Source organism: Mirounga angustirostris, unplaced genomic scaffold (genome assembly GCF_029215605.1).
Source record: "Mirounga angustirostris isolate CCGP_5_RB_7025 unplaced genomic scaffold, mMirAng1.0.hap1 SCAF_2, whole genome shotgun sequence".
Lineage (NCBI taxonomy): Eukaryota > Metazoa > Chordata > Mammalia > Carnivora > Phocidae > Mirounga > Mirounga angustirostris.
In genome coordinates, this window is record NW_026991710.1 from 130,197,571 (window position 1) to 130,217,970 (window position 20,400).

At 39.1% G+C, this 20,400-nt stretch overlaps 1 protein-coding gene across 1 annotated transcript; it reads right to left on the reverse strand.

Annotated features, from left to right (window-relative positions):
* Window positions 1-1,943: 1,943 nt before the first annotated feature.
* Window positions 1,944-10,390, reverse strand: FGA (fibrinogen alpha chain). Its single transcript, XM_054508528.2, has 6 exons — window positions 10,337-10,390; window positions 7,924-8,049; window positions 7,160-7,343; window positions 5,644-5,789; window positions 3,553-5,050; window positions 1,944-2,824 (listed from the first exon to the last, which is right to left on the reverse strand). Exons 1-6 carry the CDS (start codon window positions 10,388-10,390, stop codon window positions 2,115-2,117), a joined length of 2,718 nt encoding a protein of 905 aa, XP_054364503.2. The 3' UTR covers window positions 1,944-2,114.
* Window positions 10,391-20,400: the final 10,010 nt, after the last annotated feature.

Genomic DNA, 20,400 nt, shown 5'->3' on the forward strand with positions numbered 1-20,400 from the left:
TAGGGTGGGGACCAAAGCAGCAGATTTTAAAAGAAGTCAAGCAGGAGGAGGCCCGAATGCAGGACGTTAAATTTAGAACTATGAAGTTCTTGTTGACTTTAAAAAGAGAAATTTCAAGAGAGTAGTAACCAAGTGAAAATCAAGTTAAAGTGGGCTTCCATCGTGAATGGGAGTCAGAGAAGCTAAATTAATATTTAATTTCAGGGATAAGGGAAATAGGGCAACAGGTTAAAGGTAAAATGGGAAAAAGATGTTTGGTGTCTTTTCTCAAAACTAAACTGTATCTCCAATGATCATGATCCTGTTAATATTGGCTCTTGTTTATTAAATGAAAAGAGGCTACCCATTCTTTGCCAAGAAACTCAAAGCCTTCAAAATAAATAGGAAATGAATGGCCTTTCACATTCAGACTCACTTTCATTTGGGGACCCGACTCTGTCCATAATAGTGCGGCACTGGAAAATAAAATACTTTCTACTCCCAACTCAAATTCTGTGGAGGCATATGTGTGAGTGCAAATGGGGCAGGCATAGAGATAACATGGAACTCCCAGGTCTGAAATAAATGAAACTTCTTTTAATTCTGAAAAAGTTCTTATTCAATTATTCAAAGATTTGGAGGTGTATTTGTATCAAGGATTTCTTTTTTTTTTATTTTTATTTATTTATTTGTCAGAGAGGGAGAGAGTGAGAGCACAAGCAGGAGGGAGCAGCAGAGGCAGAGGGAGAAGCAGGCTCCCAGCTGAGCAGGGACCCTGGGATCATGACCTGAGCCAAAGGCAGATGCCACCTAGGCAAACCTATCAAGGATTTTCAATTGCACATAAGGAAATGCAAGAATGCTGGGGCTTTCTATGTAACTCATTTGCAAGCCCTTGTGTCCATCTTCTGTCTGCTCCCCCGGATCAGGCCCCTATCCTAAACTGCCTGCTTGCTTCCTTCTTTCTTTCCCTCTTTCTTTCTTTACTAGGATAAAGGATGCAGTTAAACAGGAATAAAGACTACACAAATGAGAGCAATGTACCAGGAGCCCAGTGCGCTTGGAATATTTTAATACATTTTCAAGTGTAAATAGCAGGTAGTTCTCACCAGCAAGAAATATGAGTCAAAAATTGGGGGCCAGGGCCAAGGCTGCCAAGATCAAAGAAGCAACATACATCAGATAAAATACTGACCATGTAAATATATTGAATTTATGAATTCAATATATAGTAGTAGTGTTTTTTGAATACTTGAAAATATTGAAAGGATTTTAAATCCATTTTCTCATGCCATGTGTTTTTGAAAGAAATTTGTTAGACTCTGGGGAAAAAATTAAGTGTGCATTATGGTCTTCACTGAAAAGCTTAAAGAACAGATTTCTATTTCTATTAGGAAAGAGTGCTTCTCCTGCCTTCTTGGATTTGCTTGCTAACAGAAGAGATGAACGTACTTCATAATTTGCTAAGTTCCTCTACGAAGGCCAGCCATTGTTTCTATTCAGTGATTTGTAACTTAAAATATTGGCTTCAGGGGCACTTGGGTGGCTCAGTCGTTAAGCGTCTGCCTTTGGCTCAGGTCATGATCCCAAGGTCCTGGGATCGAGCCCCGCATCGACTCCCTGCTCAGCGGGAAGCCTGCTTCTCCCTCTCCCACTCCCCCTGCTTGTGTTCCCTCTCTCGCTGTCTCTCTCTGTCAAATAAATAAATAAAATCTTTTAAAAATATATATATTGGCTTCAACCCATTCAAACAAAATGGGTGAAATAACTTTTTTACTGTACGATGGCCTTATGACTGAGTGGTATGGGGAGAGAAGTGCTCAAAACAAGACCCGTAAGGGTTATAGAAGGAACATCCATCAGATTCCTTCTTCCTGATGTACTGAATGTTCCTTGGTGTAACCTTATAGAAATTTGAAAACCCACAGAGCTACTTTCAAGATAAATAAACTCACACAACTTTATTCTTTAAAGCAGTAATATGTCTCAGTTACATTTAGATACAGTACAAAGAATAATAAAATAGCACCTGTAAATTTCTTAGTAGATTGTAAAGAATCTTAACTCCTTTATCTTCCTCATCTTTTTTCTCCACTTCACTAAACAAAGAAAACAGATTACTCTCCCTTCCACTCCTATTGGGTCACCAGGGGTCTGATTTTCATGCGAACAGTCCTGAGGGAATAATCTGCACCCCTGAAGGGGACCCAGACCACTCCGTTCTCAATCTCATAAGGACTGTTGTTCCTTGGATCATAAGAGCCCCCGGGATAGTAGACGCCATTGAGATTGGCCGCTTGGCAGCTGTTGTACCACCAGCCTCCGCCGTAGACTTCTGCGCAGTTCTCTTCCCACTGGTCTGCATCCCTGTCATAGGTGCTGAACTGCATGCCCGCGTGAGAAGTATACTCTGTTCCTTCCTCTGCAGAACCCTCAATCAGAGCATCACCTGCTGTGCCCTCATAGGAAGAGACCTGCAGGGTATAACCTTCTGCCTCAGAACCTACCCTCAAGTGATATTCTGCATAAGCCTGGTTTCCAGCCCAGTCCTCTAATTCAACCCGAAGGACAGAGCCCCTCAGGGTTAGTAAGTGGAGGTATTCATTGCCTAGCCAGAATTCTCCTTCCCCCTTGTCATCCAGGCTGCCGAAACCCTTCTTGTAGTCTTGCCAGGTCCGGTTAAAATTCAGTGATCCATCCATTCTTTGCTGGATCAAAAGCCATCCTCCCAAACTGGTCTCTTGATCACAATAAACAGAAAAAATCTTACTGGATCCCGGTAGCTTGATATTGAAAATACCACTTTGGGTACCTGAAGGATGTGTTTGGAGGACATCATCACAGTCTAAAAAAAAAATTAAGCTGGTTGGAAGAAGTTATTCTCATTTAACTTTACAAAGATAGGCATGGCCCAGATTAAACGAAGGCAGATACTGGCTTCCTTTTCCTTCTTTCCTTCCATCCTACCTTCCTTCCTTCCCTCCCTCCATGGGGAAAGAGTGCACTTACACTGGGATGAAACTTACGCAAGTGAGTGGCATTTATACCCACAAATTGCAGAGGGGATTTTCCTCAATGGATTTGAAATTTTACTTGCATGTACTGATAACAGCAAGTAACCAGCAAAGATATCTAAGCATCATTTAGTGGTAATATAACTTGTTTTTAACCTGATCTCAATGTCAACTGAGACACACTAAAAATGTGATTAATAAATTGGGTGACCATTCCAAGAGCACACATTTTGAGTGGTGAAAGAATTGGGTTAAACAAACTTAAAATCGAGTTTCAGAGGGATTCATTCATTCATTCATTTAACACGTATTTATTGAGTGATGATTCTCTGCACTGCTAGGCATTTAGGAATACAGAGATGAACATGAGAGACAAAGCCCCCACCCTCATGGAACTTACAGTCTAGTGCCCAAACACAAACAAGCAAAAGGTGTAATTTCTATAAAGTGTAATAGAGGGCTAGGAAAGAAGTTCAAGGTGCTAGGGGAGGCAGTGCAAGAATAGTGAACTTAGTCTAGGGGGTCAGGGAAGGCTTCCCCAAAGGAGAAGTGTGGATACCTCTGGCAGAGCGACCTTTATCATGGCCTCTTTTGGTGGTATATCCTCCTTTGAGGGTTTCATGTTCCTCTTCAATTCCGGCCTCACCTGCCACTTTATAGCTCTTGCTTTCGTATGTGGAGTCTCCTCTGTTGTAAGTTGTGCTACTGCTCGAAAATTGTTTGCTGTGACTTGAAGTTTTACCACCGAAAGGGAACTCAGGTACCCTTAAGTGTGTGAATATGTCCGATTCTGAGCCCACAGCCTGGGTCCTACTGTCAAACTCTCTGTGCGAGGGTAAAAGCCCACCAGGAAATGTGTTTCCAGTTGAGGCAGTGCTGAAGAAACTCCCCAGATCAGGGTGCTTAAAACGGAGATCATCTAGGCTACCAGCAAAAGTATGGGGTAAGTCAGCACAGTCAGAACCATCTTCGGAGTTTACCACTTCTTTGGTCATTTCTTTGTGACCATCAGGACCTATAATAGTCTTAGTGACTGTTTTAGAGCATGAACGACGAGTGGTGGTGGCACTTCCAGAGGTGACCTTCTCATTACCAATAAGAAGCTCTTTGTCTCCTTTCGATATGACCAGTTTACCTGTGTGGTACTCTTTCTTTGTCCCTGGAGTTACACTTCCTGACACCTCCTCAAATTTGCCCCACTCTGGGTTGGTAGGCCTGGTGTTCCCATGCCCTAAGCTATCTGGCCTAAAGCTTCCAGACTCAGAACTTCCAGGTCTCCAAGGGCCAGTACTGCCAGTCCCCACGCTCCCAGAGCTCCAAGAGCTGCTGCTGCTGCTTGACACAGAACTTCCAGAGCTCCAAGTGTCGTCACTGCCAGGCACAGTGCTCCCAGGCCCGGTGCTCCCAGGCCCGGTGCTGCCAGAGCTCCAAGAGCTGGCACTGCCAGGCCCGGTGCTCCCAGGCCCGGTGCTCCCAGAGCTCCAAGAGCTGGCACTGCCAGGCCCGGTGCTCCCAGGCCCGGTGCTCCCAGAGCTCCAAGAGCTGGCACTGCCAGGCCCGGTGCTCCCAGGCCCGGTGCTCCCAGAGCTCCAAGAGCTGGCACTGCCAGGCCCGGTGCTCTCAGGGTTCCAAGTGCCAGAACTTCCGGGCCCAGAGCTGCCAGGGTTCCAAGTGCTAGAACTTCCCGGTGTGAAGCTCCCGGGGTTCCTGGGGCTTTCAGGCACTGATCCTGGTCCATGAGAGGCAGTGTCTCCTCGGGTATTTCCATCTTTACCAGACCCCTCTAATGTAATTTTCATCTGTTGCATTTCCATGAGCACCCTCCACTCTAAAGGGACCTGCTGAAGCTGGCTCTTGAAGTCCCCAGGAAGCGTATTTGCAGATGTGGTCATTTTCAGCCATGGTAAGTATTGACTATCTTTAGGTGGAAGTAAGTCTTTGGCAATGACTTGTTCAAGTTGCTTCTGCTGATCTTCATAGTACTTTAGATCTGTCCTACGTTCTAAAGCCCTATTGCATGAACCTTGGCAAGATCGGATCTTAATATCAATGTCCACCTAAGAGAGGGGGAGAAAGGGAAAGAAAAGAGGTCGATATAAATAAAGAAATTATGCCTATTCAGTTCTAAGCAGTTAATTTATTTTTTGGAAACTGGATTCATTTCTTTAAGGTTAAGACCTACCAATCAATACTCTATTATTCGTTTATGTCACACCCTCAGTGGAAGAGATGTTAGGTATTGTACGGTTAGCCTGGAGAAGCAATAGGAGCTATTTGGATTCATCTTAGTCTTAAAACATATCAGTAAGATGCTATTCCTTCTGAAAGGAAACACTGATGAATTGACCCTTAGTGAGACTGAGATTGAAGATCCAGAGGCATGGTGGTGTCAGAGCTTTGGAACAAGACAAGCAAGGACTTAATATTTGCTCTTGAAATTTACTATGTATCCTTGGAAAATTTGCTTAATATCATTGAACTTTTTTTCTTCATTTGTAGAGTGGGGGAAATAATACCTATTTTGTAGGTGGATAATGGATATAACACTTAGCTCTACATATAGTAGGTCTTCAGTGAATGACTATTGCCTTCCTTTTCCCTGCTATTCGAAAACAAGAAAATCTGGTCTTAGAGCCAAACACTCACTTACCTCCAGTCGTTTCATATCTACCAGCTGATCCCTGACATTTTTCTGTAAAAGGCGGATTTGCTGTACTTGTTCTATGACTTTGCGCCTCAGGATTTCAATTTTGCTTCTCAGATCTTCTGACACTTGGCTATATGTATTATCATTATCTGAAAAAAGCAAGAGTGAAGGAGCTGCTAAGTGATTTTCTTATCACAGCCAGCAAAAGAAGGAAATCTACTTATAAATATCATTTCCCTTTTAATAACAATTTGTTCTTTGGACATTTTATTTGTCAGTTCCAAATCTATTAGGCATTTGATATTGGGACAATGTCATGTCCTTTAGTCATCCATAGCTGTCAATTAAGATGCTCTACTAGCAATTAGTAATCCAAATAAATGCAGAAGAAATGTCTTTGGAATTTTAAAGGTATGATTAGGAGATTAAATTTGATAACATTTCAATTATTTCATCATATCTTTAACCAAGGGACTTAAAAATAATGTTAACAATATGCTAACATACTTAAACATATTCTTGGATTTTCTTACTGAGAAGTTTTCCCTCCTACCTATAGATTTGAAATTGTTCCTAAGATTTTTTTTTCCTTAGGTCAGCAAGAGTCTTCTTTATATCTTTAGGAGACACTTAACTAATTTAAAGTCAACAGTGCAGCAGTAATGGCAAGTGAGTGAGCCTGTTGACCTAAGGAAAAAAAAAAATCTTAGGAACAATTTCAAGACGAACCATGAGAGACTATGGGCTCCGAGAAACAAACTGAGGGTTCTAGAGGGGAGGGGGTGGGGGGATGGGTCAGCCCCGTGATGGGTATTAAAGAGGGCGCGTTCTGCATGGAGCACTGAGTGTTATGCACAAACAATGAATCATGGAACACTACATCTAAAACTAGTGATGTAATGTATGGGGATTAACATAACATAAAAAAAAAAAAGATATAAAGAGTCAAAGCAAGGCTTCAGGAACTAGGGCCTCGCTAAATTTGCTTCCCATGCCCAGAGCAAATCCAATGTCTCCTTGTCCTAAGGAGACTTAGTCATAGTCCTATGAGAATGTAGAACATAGCTCTATATTTTAAATTAAAAAACAAAACATAAACAGCTTGGTGGAGTTGGACTCCCAGCTCCATCCCATGATAGCTTTGTGTCTTTGGGTAAGTCTCTTGATCCCTCAGTTTCCTCCCTCCTCTGTAAGACAGAAACATAACAAAAAGTTATGCTCATCTTCTTTTCAGCATATACTCTTTAAAAAAGAACACATTTAAATTCTAGTCTTCAATACAAAATTCTGACTTACTTTGTGACTTTAAACAATTCTAAGCTGACCTTTTTAATGTTACTTTTATAAAAAGCAAGCCCCTCCTTAACATTCAGGGATATCATGAAGGCATGCATTTCTATCTTAAGTACTTTGGAATAAAATTGGAAGTTGCTAGAAGGAGGCAGCATATTTATCTGGGGCCTTTGTTATTGCGTTGTTGTGTGCTATAAGGTCAAAGTACCAAATATGTGACGCTTACTGTTAGTGCTGGCAAAATCCCCTCTCACGAGTTCCATTACATGCCCTGTCAATGAACCAGAGTCCTTATTGTTCTTCTGATAATCAAATAATGAATTTTTGAGCTTATTTATTCTGTTTGTAAAATCTTGATTGACTTCATCAATTAACCCTTTCATCCTGCAGCCAGAAGGGCATTTGTAGTTCTGGAAGTGAAGAGGAAAAATTATATTAAGGGTCTATATCTTAGATCCAGTACAATTTTGAAGTACATTTGAACAATGTACAATCCAGTACATTGTTTGCGTATAACACCCAGTGCTCCATGCAATACGTGCCCTCTTTAATACCCGTCACCCAGCTATATTTCAAAATACCCCCCTTTCCCCTCCCTCCCCCAATATGCTGACATCATCTATTGACTTAAAAGTAGTTTAAGAGGACTAGTCAGAGGTCATAGAGAGAAATTCTGGAATGAGGGTACACTAAATAATAAATTAGGCCCCACAAAATCTTGAGGCCATAATACTTAGGTTCCTGGGATTTGTCTGAACATGCAACTAAAATCCAAACCGTTAATCCCATTAATGACCCAGAGTTTGGGAGATAATTCAAATACTGCTCTCAGGGTGAGGTTGCTTTCCATTTGTCTTCTTGAATTTGGCATGTAATGAGTTATTAGATTATTTCCCAACTGAAAAGTTTTCTGTGACCTACTGGGTCATCCTGTGCACAATTCTAGCACCACAGGGAAGGATTCTCCCACTCCCTCTGCCCACCACTCACCCAGTCTTCATCAGCACAGAAGGGCCAGTCTGTCTCCTTGCAGGCAGATTGCTGTCTTTCCACGACCCTGGGGCCACGCACACCTCCTCCTTCGGCTATAAATTCACCTTCCTTGCCATCTGTGGTCTTTACAGATTCATTCGAACACACAAAAGAGAACAACATTACGCAGATAAGAAGACACAGGCATGCCTGCAAACCCAAGGGAAGGGGGGGTGGGGCTCTCCCAGAGATTAAGAGCACCTGCTTTGGGGCCTCTGCAAGCTTTCTGACATTTTGACTGAAAATCCTAATACCTATTTCATGGAGTTGTACGAGTTAAAGGAGATAGGGTAAATACATTTTTTTTTAAAGATTTTATTTATTTGATAGAGAGAGACACAGTGAGAGCAGGATCACAAGCAGGGGGAGAGGGAGAGGGAGAAACTGGCTTCCCGCGGAGCAGGGAGCCCAATGTGGGGCTCGATCCCAGGACCCTGGGATCACGACCTGAGCCGAAGGCAGACGCTTAACGACTGAGCCACCCAGGCGCCCCGGGTAAATACATTTTTTAACACTGTTGGATGTGAAACAAGCATTTAATAAATGCTAGGAGTTTTAAATACGGAAAATGTATTATGTACGGAAAATTATTTGAATCAACAAAATTAGTTAAAATTTACACTTTCATTTTCAGTAATGTCTGGAGATAGAAAGGTAATTGAAAAGTTCAGAGTTCTTTCCCTTATAATTTCTGTTTCAGTAGGAAAAAACCTACACTATCTTAGCTTAATTTCTCTCTCCTTCAACTTTCTACTTTGATCTGATGGATTCGTAATTTGAGCAGGTACATACCAAGAGCACAAATGTGGCCAGATCAGACTGGGAAATGCTTTTTAGGTTACCCACTCACGTAATAATTTCCTTTTAATTGCAATGCAAAAGAGTAGACTGAAAGCAAAAATAATGGTCCATGACTGACAACTTTTTTTGAACACCTTTCTAATTAGAAATATAGATTTTTAGAAAAATTTCTATCATGACCTATGAAGTGAAATAGGACATAGAAATATTCTTCCAGCAAGACTTTATAGCCTCATAAATCAAGATGGATTTTAAGTTTTAGTTATTTTTATTTTGTACTACTAACTTACAAAGATTTTGCTATGACTATTTTAATCTCAGATAGTTTAGTCTTTTTTTTTTTTTTTTTTTTTTTTTTAGTAATCTCTATGCCCAGTGTGGGGCTCGAACTCACGACCCCGAGATCAAGATTCACATGCTTTATGGACTGAGCCAGCACCCTTGGATAGTTTATTCTTATAATTAGCTAATATTTGCTACCTCATTTTTTAAGAAGTACCCTAATAATAATATTATTATTCAAGCAATCAAGGACAGTTTATTTAAAAGAACAAGTACAATCTCTTTAAGAAATAAAATTATAAATTCAAACATACTTCAGAATAAAATGGCACAACAATAAAAACAGGCAAAAGTTAAATATTTATGCCAATAAGAGAGAGATAACTGAAAACTTATGCATTATCCAAAATATCGTTAGCAAATGATGTTAGTCTTATTTTCCATAAAACTTTTTTTACTTAAAGTTTACTATAAGAAAGAAATTTAAGTTAGAAACCCTCTTTAGTTTTTTTGCTCTGGTAGTAGGTTTTATGAGCGGTGAAGGGAAAGAAATAAATTGGAATAATTCATAGCCCAGGAAGTAACTGAGTTTCTTAAACATATTTGTCATGTTTTTGTAAGATCTAAGTGTTTCAAAGGCCTGTTGAATTAAGTTCCTCTTCTTTTCTACAGGTCTCTGGAGTCAAACTTCAGAAATCATTGCGATATTTAGTAATTATTTTAAAAGATTGCTTCCCAAAAAGAATATTGCCTTCTCAATTAATCTCTCCTAACTATGTAATATGTAATAAAATATCCTAGGTAATATGTTTTAAAACAACAAATTTGCTTTTCTTGGGAAAAAAAAAAACACACAAATACAACCTTTCAGGAAAACTACATTAAACCACTGTTCTGCATATTATGGACAACTAGCAATAAATTAATAATTAGATTTTTAAAATTCTTAGCAAAAGAATGCTTTGTTCCATTAACTAGCATGAACTATCTCGAGGCTTTATTGGAACAAAGAGGGCAAAGACTTCTTCCCATAAAACAAATAAACAAATGATGTTGTAAGGCTGAATTATAGACACGGAAGCTTTCCCTGTGAATTTCTATACTTTAGTCCAGCTAAGTCTCCTCCTTACTCTTGAGGTGTCAGGCTCATCTAGGACCTTGCCTCCATGGCGTAGAGCTTATAAAGCTCTCAGTGTGTGAGGACGTAGGTAAGTCTCTCAGACCTGCAAGCTCTTTGCAGAATAAACACCAGAGAGAAAGCAAGAAGAGAAAATAAAGGCGACCATACCCAGACTGTGCCCACCACACTCAGCACCAGGCAAAAGATCTTCGCAGAAAACATCTTTTCTCAGGGTGGAGCTGGCTCTTAAGGAGCACCCCAGCTGAAAGAGAGGAAGACTGCCTCCACTCCTAGCGCCCATCCCATTTAAATCTGCAAGGAGGTTTGATTAATCATTATCTTTGTCCTGTTTAGACAGTCAATATGCGCTCTACAACCCCTGCTTCTTCTGTAAGGTTGGTGTCCCCGAAGTTCTTGCTCAATTCCCCCAAGCTTGTGTGCTTTTGATAAGCGGTTGCAAAGGTAGCAGCAATTCCAGGACGATCTCACATTCCAGGAACAGGATGACTTTAGAAAGGCAAAAGGAAACATAGGAAGACAGACCTCTGCTTGAGTACTTGAGACAATATGGAGAGGGGCTGAGGCAGGCTAGAAACAGCCCCCTGCAAACAGAGATCTGGCAAATGATAGTTCACTTCATGTAGGAATTATGGTTGGATGATCAGACTTTTAAGAAATGACTGTGGTGGGGGTGCCTGGGTGGCTCAGTAGGTTGAGTGGTGGACTCTTGATTTTGGCTCAAGTCGTGGGCTCAGGGTCCTGGGATCGAGCCCTGCTTCTGGCTCCCAGCTGCGTGGAGAGAGTCTGCTTCTCCCTCTCTCTCTGCCCCCCCCCCCCGCCCCCCGCTCACTCTCCCTCTCTCTTTCTTATATAAATAAATAAACTCTTAAATAAAGAAATAAATCTTTAAAAAATTGACTGTAGTGATAGGCTGACCCTGAAATCCTTCTATACGTTACCTTGAACAGATTCTTTTCCTCTATCCAAAACAGTTAAGACAGTAGCCCCTGGAGCCAAGCATCTTAGGTTCATAATCTTAGGTACACCATTTCCCAACTCTGTACTTTTGACAAACTACATGTTTTTATGAAGCATAAATGAGTTAACCCTTGTAAAGCCCTCAGAGTGGTGATTCCCACATAGTAAGTATTCATTGAGTGTTAACAATTATTGGAGAACATAAAGTGCCATGAAAAATATCGTTTCTTTCCTGTGTCTATACCTTTGGACATGCCAGTTTACTTTCCCTGCTCTTCATCTTCATATGAAAATTTTCCTTGGCCAGATCTAGCAAACAAAAAACCAGGATGCCTGGTTAAATTTGAATTTCGGATAAACAACATATACATTTTAATTTAAGTATGTCCCATGCAATGTTTGGGACATAACATACTAAAAATTTTTGTTTATCAGAAATGCTTATTAACTGGGCATCTTATAATTTGCCTGACAGACCTACCTTGCCTTAAATTCTGATTCGTATGTGAAGTCTATTCTGGTAATAGTAATAGCTAATATTTATTGAGTGTTTGCTAAGTGCCAGGCACTTTGCTAGACACTTTACATCATACTTAATTCCATCTCTCCAATTAAAAGCCATCCCTTGTTCTTCCATACTCCTTTAGACCATGTACCACTCATATGACATTTATCACTGTAGGAGTGTTGTCCATTTCCTTCACTAGATCACAAACTGGAGAACTGACACATTTTACTGGTCTTTATGTGGTCCCAAATGGCATGGGCCCTCACTCAGCAAGAAAACATGGGTGTAAAGTTGTAAAGTCGACCTGCTGCCTCCTCACGCATTGTAGGCATGTGAAGCTTGCTATAAATGGATGAAAGCCTGGGTACAAGGCAGCACCTTCCTTCACTACTTGTTCTTTGGAAGGTTCTTTGATCAAGCTCACTCCTGATGTTGCTTTCTTGGATTTCTAGCTGCAGCTGCAAAACTTGGAGGGAACCCTAGAATCCATCCAGGTTCTGGAAGTCCATGGTTCTATGGAGAGTTGAGTTTTACTCAGTCGACCGTGACTAAACTGGCAAAATGCCAGGCATGGATAGAAACTTTAGGCTTGACCTCTTCAGATGATTTTGTCTGCTCACAAGAATTGTTCCTCTTGGGAAGTGAACACAGTATATGGAAGATGTTTCTAGAGAGCAATCTAGGGGGCTGCAGGTGATTCAGTTGAACATAATCTAATTGAAAGTAAGTTAACAGAAAACAGTTTGAACAGAAAACATTCATTTGACTGAATGCCTCAGCCCTGGTGCCACATCAAGGTATTTCCAAGGTCCCACTTTTAGCCTTTAGCCCTGCCGTTCCATGGTTCCCTCAAGAATCTGCACATCCAAGGCTTTTCTCAGATGGTATCTCCTCAGAGAGGCCTTCTTTGGCCAGCGCACCTACAGAGCAGTCATACCATGAACCTAGTTTTGTTTTTCTTTCTATTTTATCACTACAAGATAATGTATATTTGGAAGGTTATTTGTTTATGTCCCCCTACACTGAGCTTCGTGAGGCCAAGGCACACTGCCTTGTACAAGATCAGGCATAGAGTAAACACTAGTAAGGATTTGTTGGAGGAATGAAAGGCTGTCACAGTGGCGACACAGAATGGTGTAAATAATGGCCTTGGCAGAGAGTGAGATCTGGATTCTAGCTAAGTCACATGGGTTTAGTCAAACTCAATTCTCTGAGTTTACTTATCTGTCAGATGGGAATGGCAATATTTGTCTTGCACGGTTCTTATGAGGATTATATAATATGGCCTATATAGCATGTTGGATATACACAATGAGGAGACCCAGAAATGGTCGCTTTTATTGTTCCTAGAACGTCTCAGTACCACAAAATTGAAAGTTCCCATGTTACCTCTCCAGTGCCCAAATTCCATAATCAGACAAGTTTGTGGGGCATTCTTTTGGCCTGACCCTGCAGGACAGAGGACCCACGAAGCTGGGCCCTCCCCCACATGAACAAGCTGTATTATAACCTATGGAGACGTAGGTTTTGTTTAGCCAGGAAGCCATGCAGATGAACAGGTGACAAATAATACAGGGAGTATCAGTTTTTTAAAGCATGTGACATTAAGGATATTTTGACAAATATAAAAATGGGGGGGAAGTCTGAGAAACTTCTAGTTTCTTAAACCACAACCTCTGTAGAGTATTGTATTTTTCCCAGAGATGACCAAATCCTAATTTTTTTTTTAGCTCTAATGAGAAGGATGTTTCATTTATTTGTCCTTTTGAAATTAATAAAATATTCCACAAATTAAAATTATCTAATTGCAGGGATTCCTATATTTGCTAGGCCATAATATCTGGCAGGGCTGAAATGGTATATAGTGTATGTAAAAAGAATAGAAATTCTATAGCTGTAATTATGCAAGATGTTTCTGGAAAATATTCACTATGTCTTCTAGCATAGATCTATATGAATCTGTAATTTTATTATTGTCCTAATAACAAGAAGATAAGGGTGCTTTGACAGGACATATCTTATCAAAACAGTATTAAATGCACAGTTAGAAAGTACTAAAATTAATTTCTAAAATTTGAAATGCCTGAATTATGAGAATTTAGGCAATTCTGGTACGGTCTCTTTCAGGGCCTCTGCCTCAGGTTTTACAGCAGAGACTAATCTATAAAGGAGTCACTGGAAAACAATGGCAAGGCTACTTAGCGTTGTGTATCTGATTTTCTCTATTGGTCTCCTGCATTTCAAGGGTGTTGCAAAAGTTGGTTTTTAACCAAACTGTTTACTGTGAAAGGTGAATGAGTTGTTGATGATGTATGTAAGAATAACTAATAGGACTTTTACTTTCAGAACTCATCAGTACCCTGATGGCTCCAGACGGTTTCCCTGGAAATTATAGCTCCAGAGAAAAGATGGGAATTTCCTTAAACATACAGAAATGATTCTGAACTGGATTTACAAAACTGAGAAAGGGAAAAAAGAGCTTTTCTTGATCTTGTTTGCTTCTGTCACACTGCATTTCTCTTTAATCTACCTATGCAGGAAAAGAATCTACTTTGTTATAATTGAATGGTCTCCCAAATTAATAACCATTTAATGGAATCATTTTTTAGTAATTTTAAAATCAAATTCTATAATATTCCAATAATACATTGATAGTTCTCTCTCTCTCTGTCCTGATGCATTATTTTCATGGTCTTCTGCTTAAGCAATTTTTTTCTTTTTTTAAAGTAGACTCCATGCCCAACATGGGGCTTGAATTCATGGCCCTGAGATCAAGAGTTGGATGCTCTACCAACTGAGTCAGCCAGGTGCCCCCGCTTCCGCACTTTTAATCAAGTTTCCACTAAGTAGTTCTGAGTATGTGTGTGTGTGACATGTGTGTATGTGTGAGAGAAACAGAGAGAGGGAGGAAGAAAGAGAGAGGGAGGGAGGGAGGGGGGAGGGAGAGGGAGAAAAATTGGTGAAAGTGAGGTCCTTGAGTTTTTCCCATTGCTTTACTTGTTGTCATTTTTTTAACTGTGTCATCAATTAAATAATTCATTTTCGGGGCACCTGGGTGGCTCAGTCGTTAAGCGTCTGCCTTCGGCTCGGGTCATGATCCCAGGGTTCCTGGGATCGAGCCTCGCTTTGGGCTCCCTGCTCCGCGGGAAGCCTGCTTCTCCCTCTCCCGCTCCCCCTGCTTGTGTTCCCTCTCTCACTGTGTCTCTCTCTGTCAAATAAATAAAATCTTTAAAAATAATAATAATAATAATTCATTTTCAAGATAAATTAACTTTTCTTATAATGTGCTTTACTAAATTTATCAAATTGTTTGTTTTAAAAAAAAATTGTTTGTTTTGAACATGCCTTAAAGTATAAATGTTATTTTTGAAAAGTAAAACCATTGTACAGATGAATAATCAATTTATGTGTTAATATCAACAACATGGACTCATTCTAAAATCATATGCCTTAACATCATATACCATCCATTAAATCTGGCACACTTCTCTGCTGGTTTCACTGTGGTTCTATTAAAGATTAGCAAACAAGATATATCAGTTGGTATTTAATTTAATAATGATATATTAAGATCTGGGGATTTTAATTTATTAAGATTTAATAATGATATATTAAGATTTGGGGAAATAGCATTTTTTAAGTAACTTAGACTTTCCACAGCAAGAAATTTATTAAAAGTATGAGTAAATTTAATAATCAAAATAAATTTAATTATTTGTGATTTTTATTGGAACCTTTTTTTTTAAGATTTATTTTTTTTGAGAGAGAGAGAGACAGCTGGTGCAAGTGGGGGAGGAGCAGAGGGCGAGAATCTCAAGTAGACTCCCCCTCCCCGTTGAGCGTGGAGCCAGAATCGTGGCTTGACTTCCAGACCCTGAGCTGAAACCCAGTCAGACACTTAATCCACTGAGCCATCCAGGCGCACCTGGAACCTATTTTAAATGGGCCATTCCATAATAAAACCAAGGCAGTTTAAAGAACGCATTTGGGTAAAATTTTTCTTAGATAAACAAACAAACAAAAATGCTGAGAACAGCAGCAGAGAAACCCCAGTTGGAGGACATTTTACAAAATATTTGACCAGTATACCAGAATATATGCCTCTCAGCTGTCAGTGTCCTGAAAAACAAGGACAGACTAAGAAACTGTTATGAAAGTTGAGGAAGATGTGGCAACTAAATGTAATATTGTATCCTGGATAGGATCTTGGAACAGAAAAAAGACATTGGTGTAAACACTGGTGAAAGGGAATAAAGCGGGCTGATTAGGGAATAATAACTACTAGAGTTGCTTTCTTGGTCTTGACAAATGAACTATGGTAGTTATAAGGTGTTAGCAGGAGAGGAAACTGGGTGACAGGTATAGGGAACTTCTGTAGTATCTTTATAACTTTCCTGCAAAAAATATATATATATATATAAAATAAAAATATTATTAAAAAATAAAAACAAAAATGATTAAAGTTTTAAAACTTAACTGACATTGGATTCAAATCCCATGCAGCAATGCCAGTCTTAACAGCAAAAAATCAATTTATTTTTGTTTTTATTTCTGAAGCAATTTCATGTGTTCTCTCCTTTGACACTTATCACAGCTTTGTGATGTAAGGAGAGCAAATTAGGAAGGAAAACATTACCAGTCCAAGGTCTTTTAAAGTTAGGTCAGATTTCTTAAAGTCACACTTTAAATATTTGCCCCTGAGGATTTGAAAGAGGCCACTTTCATCACAGAGTGGAATCTGGCCCACTGTGTTTATTTACGGGGAGTCAATATTAGATTTATTTAGGGAGGTTTCCCATCTACCAGGGTCATTTTGTGCTTTTGAAGTTGCCAATAAAAGAAAACCTGGGTGAGGACTTGGGAAATGGGAGTGAGGGCAAAGAATACTGGATTTTGGATTTGGGAAACTCATTTTTGACCCAGTGGTAAACCTGATTAAATGTCATGATCCAGAATTTATCTCCATTTGTACCTTCAGATATTTCCCAATTAAGTTGAAATAAGCAAGAGCTTGAAACTGTGCCTGCCAGCTTTCCCAGAAGTCTTTCAAACCTGATGCCGAGGAGTGTTCCGCAAGTCAAAGGTCAAGCCTACTCTCAGTACTTGTAAGGGGCCATGGCCACGGGGCCATTTGGACCAAAGCTCGTGTTTATCAGTCTATCTTTAGTTTCTTTGTTTTCCTTCTTAAGGGAAAAAATATTAATTGTCTACTGATATGTAGATCATTGTTGGAGAGTGATTATGATTTATGTGCACTTTTATGGGATCAATTAATTCTCTGATAATTCCTCTGTCCCAGAATATCTTGTGAAATCTGCCTCTCAAGAACCAATATCAAGGGGCACCTGGCTGGCTCAGTTGGAAGAGCTTGCAACTCTTGATCTTGGGGTTGTAAGTTCAAGCCCCACGTTGGGTGTAGAGATTACTTAAAAATAAAATCTTAAAAAAAAAAAAAGAAAAAAGGAACCAATATCAAGATTATGTTCTCTGACCATAATGCGATAAATTTAGATATTAATTAAAAATAGTTTTAAAAATCACAAGCTTTGGAACCAAGTAATATTCACTTTTTAAAAAAAGATTTCATTTATTTATTTGACAGAGAGACAATGAGAGAGATAACACAAACAGGGGGAGTGGGAGAGGGAGAAGCAGGCTTCCCGTGGAGCAGGGAGCCCGATGCAGGGCTTGATCCCAGGACCCTGGTATCATGACCTGAGCTGAAGGCAGATGCTTAACGACTGAGCCACCAAGGCGCCCAGTTCACTTCCTTTTTTTAAAAAAATAATATTCACTTTATAACCCTTGGATTCCAAAGAAAATCAAGGGAAGTTATAATGTACTCAGATTGTGGGTAGATCTTAACATAGTGTTGAATGAAAAAAGTAATAAGTACAATGAAGACCTTAGCAGTGTTTCTCAAAGTATATGTGGTAAAGAACCAGTTTTGTTAAATTTCTAAACAATTAAAGACCTATAAATCATAAAATGAAATAAAAATAATTACTAGAAAAGTAAAATTTTAAAAAGTAAGGATGAATCAAATGTAGGCCCTAATATTTATTATTCGATTCCAAAGACATAAAATTACATTTCAGTGAATATAATTTGAGCAAAGATAATATAGGAAAAAATGTTTCTACATGCTAATCCTCAATTTTTCTACCTATCTTAACACAGACCAGTAACAAAGAATTTAGGAACCAGCCAGATAACACTGATTTATAACACAATGCCTTTTATATAACTTAAAAATACATAACAAAACAGATCAATTCATGATTTATAAGAATGCATACAAATAAACACATCAAATCTATTGGCATGATTGTTTATTAAGGAGATAGAAGGAAGAAAAAGAAGTTTGAATAAAAGAGAATCAATCAATCAAGAGAGAGACCCAGCACAGGTGGATGAAAATGGTGTTACCAGGTTTTCCATTAACTCAACCTCTGTCTCTGAGGGACACACACACACACACACAGATATATAAAACAGTCTTTTCCTTATTCTTGGTCTCTTTATCAACAACTTATTATTATCCATCTACTTTATCTCCTCTTACTATCTTTAACTCTTTCCCTGCACTCTTTTAGAGCTACATCAAAATGATAAGAAATCATCAGGGAGGGGTGCCTGGGGGGCCAGTTGGTGGTTAAATATCTGCCTTTGGCTCAGGTCAAGATCCCAGGATCCTAGTATGGAGCCCTGTGTTGGGGTGGGGGGGGTGTCCCTGCTTAGCGGGGAGACTGCTTCTCCATCTCCCTCTTCCCCTCCTCCCCACTTGTGCTGTCTCTCTCTTTCTCTCTCTCTCTCTCTCTCTCTCTCTCCTTCTCTCTCTCAAATAAATAAGATCTTTAAAAAGAAAAGAAAAGAAATCATCAGGGAGATATATTTTCTCCAGGGTTAAGTGTGTGCTTTGTTTTTCACTCTTATCAACTGAATAAACCAAAGATATCTATCATGAATACCTTGGCTAGTTTATACTGGATAGAGTACGTCAAGAATTTTTAGCTCTTGTAATGTTCTCAACTGTGTTGTCTATACTTATATTCTCCATTTCTCACTCATTGCAACCCACCCACAAATCTGAAACATAATCTTTATAACTACTAACCATAAAGGGAGTTGGGAAAAAAAGCTACAGCCCTTCAGGGGTATATTTTAAAATCTTGATATTTGTTCAGTAGATGATTACTCCAGCCTGTTGATTAAAGAACTCTGCCTTGTAGTTGCATGACCTGAAGTCATGGCATCAGTTGCCCCGTACAAGGATCCTCCTCTTTGGAAGCTTCCCTTGGTAGGTTTTTCAAACTGTGGGACCATGCCCATCTGCTTTGCACTTAGCCTTCCTATTTCGCAGTGACCTTAGTTCTTTATATCTGGGAAAGGGTTGAGTAAGTTATCTATGGTTTGAGCTGTGAAGAAAAATAATCTGTCTCTATGAAGACTCAAACTCTTTGTTTCACTTAAAAGTAGATTTTTAAAAGTTTATCAAGATGATCTTTTCTATTTGTATTTTATTTGTGGAGACATGATCCAACTAGGTCTAGAAGTATTTCTCATGCTTTATTTCTTAAACTGTAGCCCTTTGATATTTACCACTGAATATTAGTAACTGAACAAATAGAATTGTGTAGTTCATCTGTTTTTCTCTCATTGGGTTTTAAAATTAACTTCAAATGTAATATAGCATTATAGCAAATAAAACAATACAGAGGTATATAAAGAGAAAGTTAGAAGCTCCTCTCTACCAGTCAGGCCCCCTCCAGCAATCAACGCTGGATTATCCAACATGCAGACCAAATACGTATTCAGGACACTTATAAAAACAGGGAGCTCCAAAATGTTTTTGAAAAAATGTTATAATTGATATTTTAGAAGAAGCACCGGACTAGTGATCATGAGAAAAATCAGAAATTTTTGGATTTCTTTATATTTATTTTGTGGTTTAGTATTAAATTTTACATTAGATGTATTGGGGAGAACAAATGTGTACAAAGAATGTATACATGTCAAGATTGCATTTAGTTCAAAATGTATATGCATACATAATATTTTTACATAATTATCATTGTAGAATTGTTTTTCATCTTAAAATTTCACTTAAGATTTTGTAAATGTTTCCATGTTCATATAGAGATATTATACTCATTAGGTAATCACTGCATCTATTCCACTGTACTAATAAATCATCTTGTTTGTCCATTCTTCCACTGTTAAATATTTTCTAAATTTTTCACTTACTAGACATATGGCTATAATATATTTCTGTACATAGCTGTTTTCTTTTTCAAAAATAATTTTCTTGGAATAAATCACTGAAGTGATATTATCACAACAAAACTTTAAGAATATTGGGCGCCTGGGTGGCTCAGTTGGTTGAGCGACTGCCTTCGGCTCAGGTCATGATCCTGGAGTCCCTGGATCGAGTCCCGCATCGGGCTCCCTGCTCGGCAGGGAGTCTGCTTCGCCCTCTGACCCTCCCCCCTCTCATGTGTTCTTTCTCTCTCATTCTCTCTCTCTCTCAAATAAATAAATAAAATCTTAAAAAAAAAAAAACTTTAAGAATATTAATACAACTCTTCTTACCTATGACCAAATTGCTCACCCAGAGGATTTTATAAGTTCACAAAGGGTAGACTATATGCATTCTGAGTTTAAAAGTAGTTTGAAGCATGACAAGGTGGGAGCAGGCAAGGTTGAAGGCGACACGGAAGACAGGAAGGAGATGATTGCCATTATC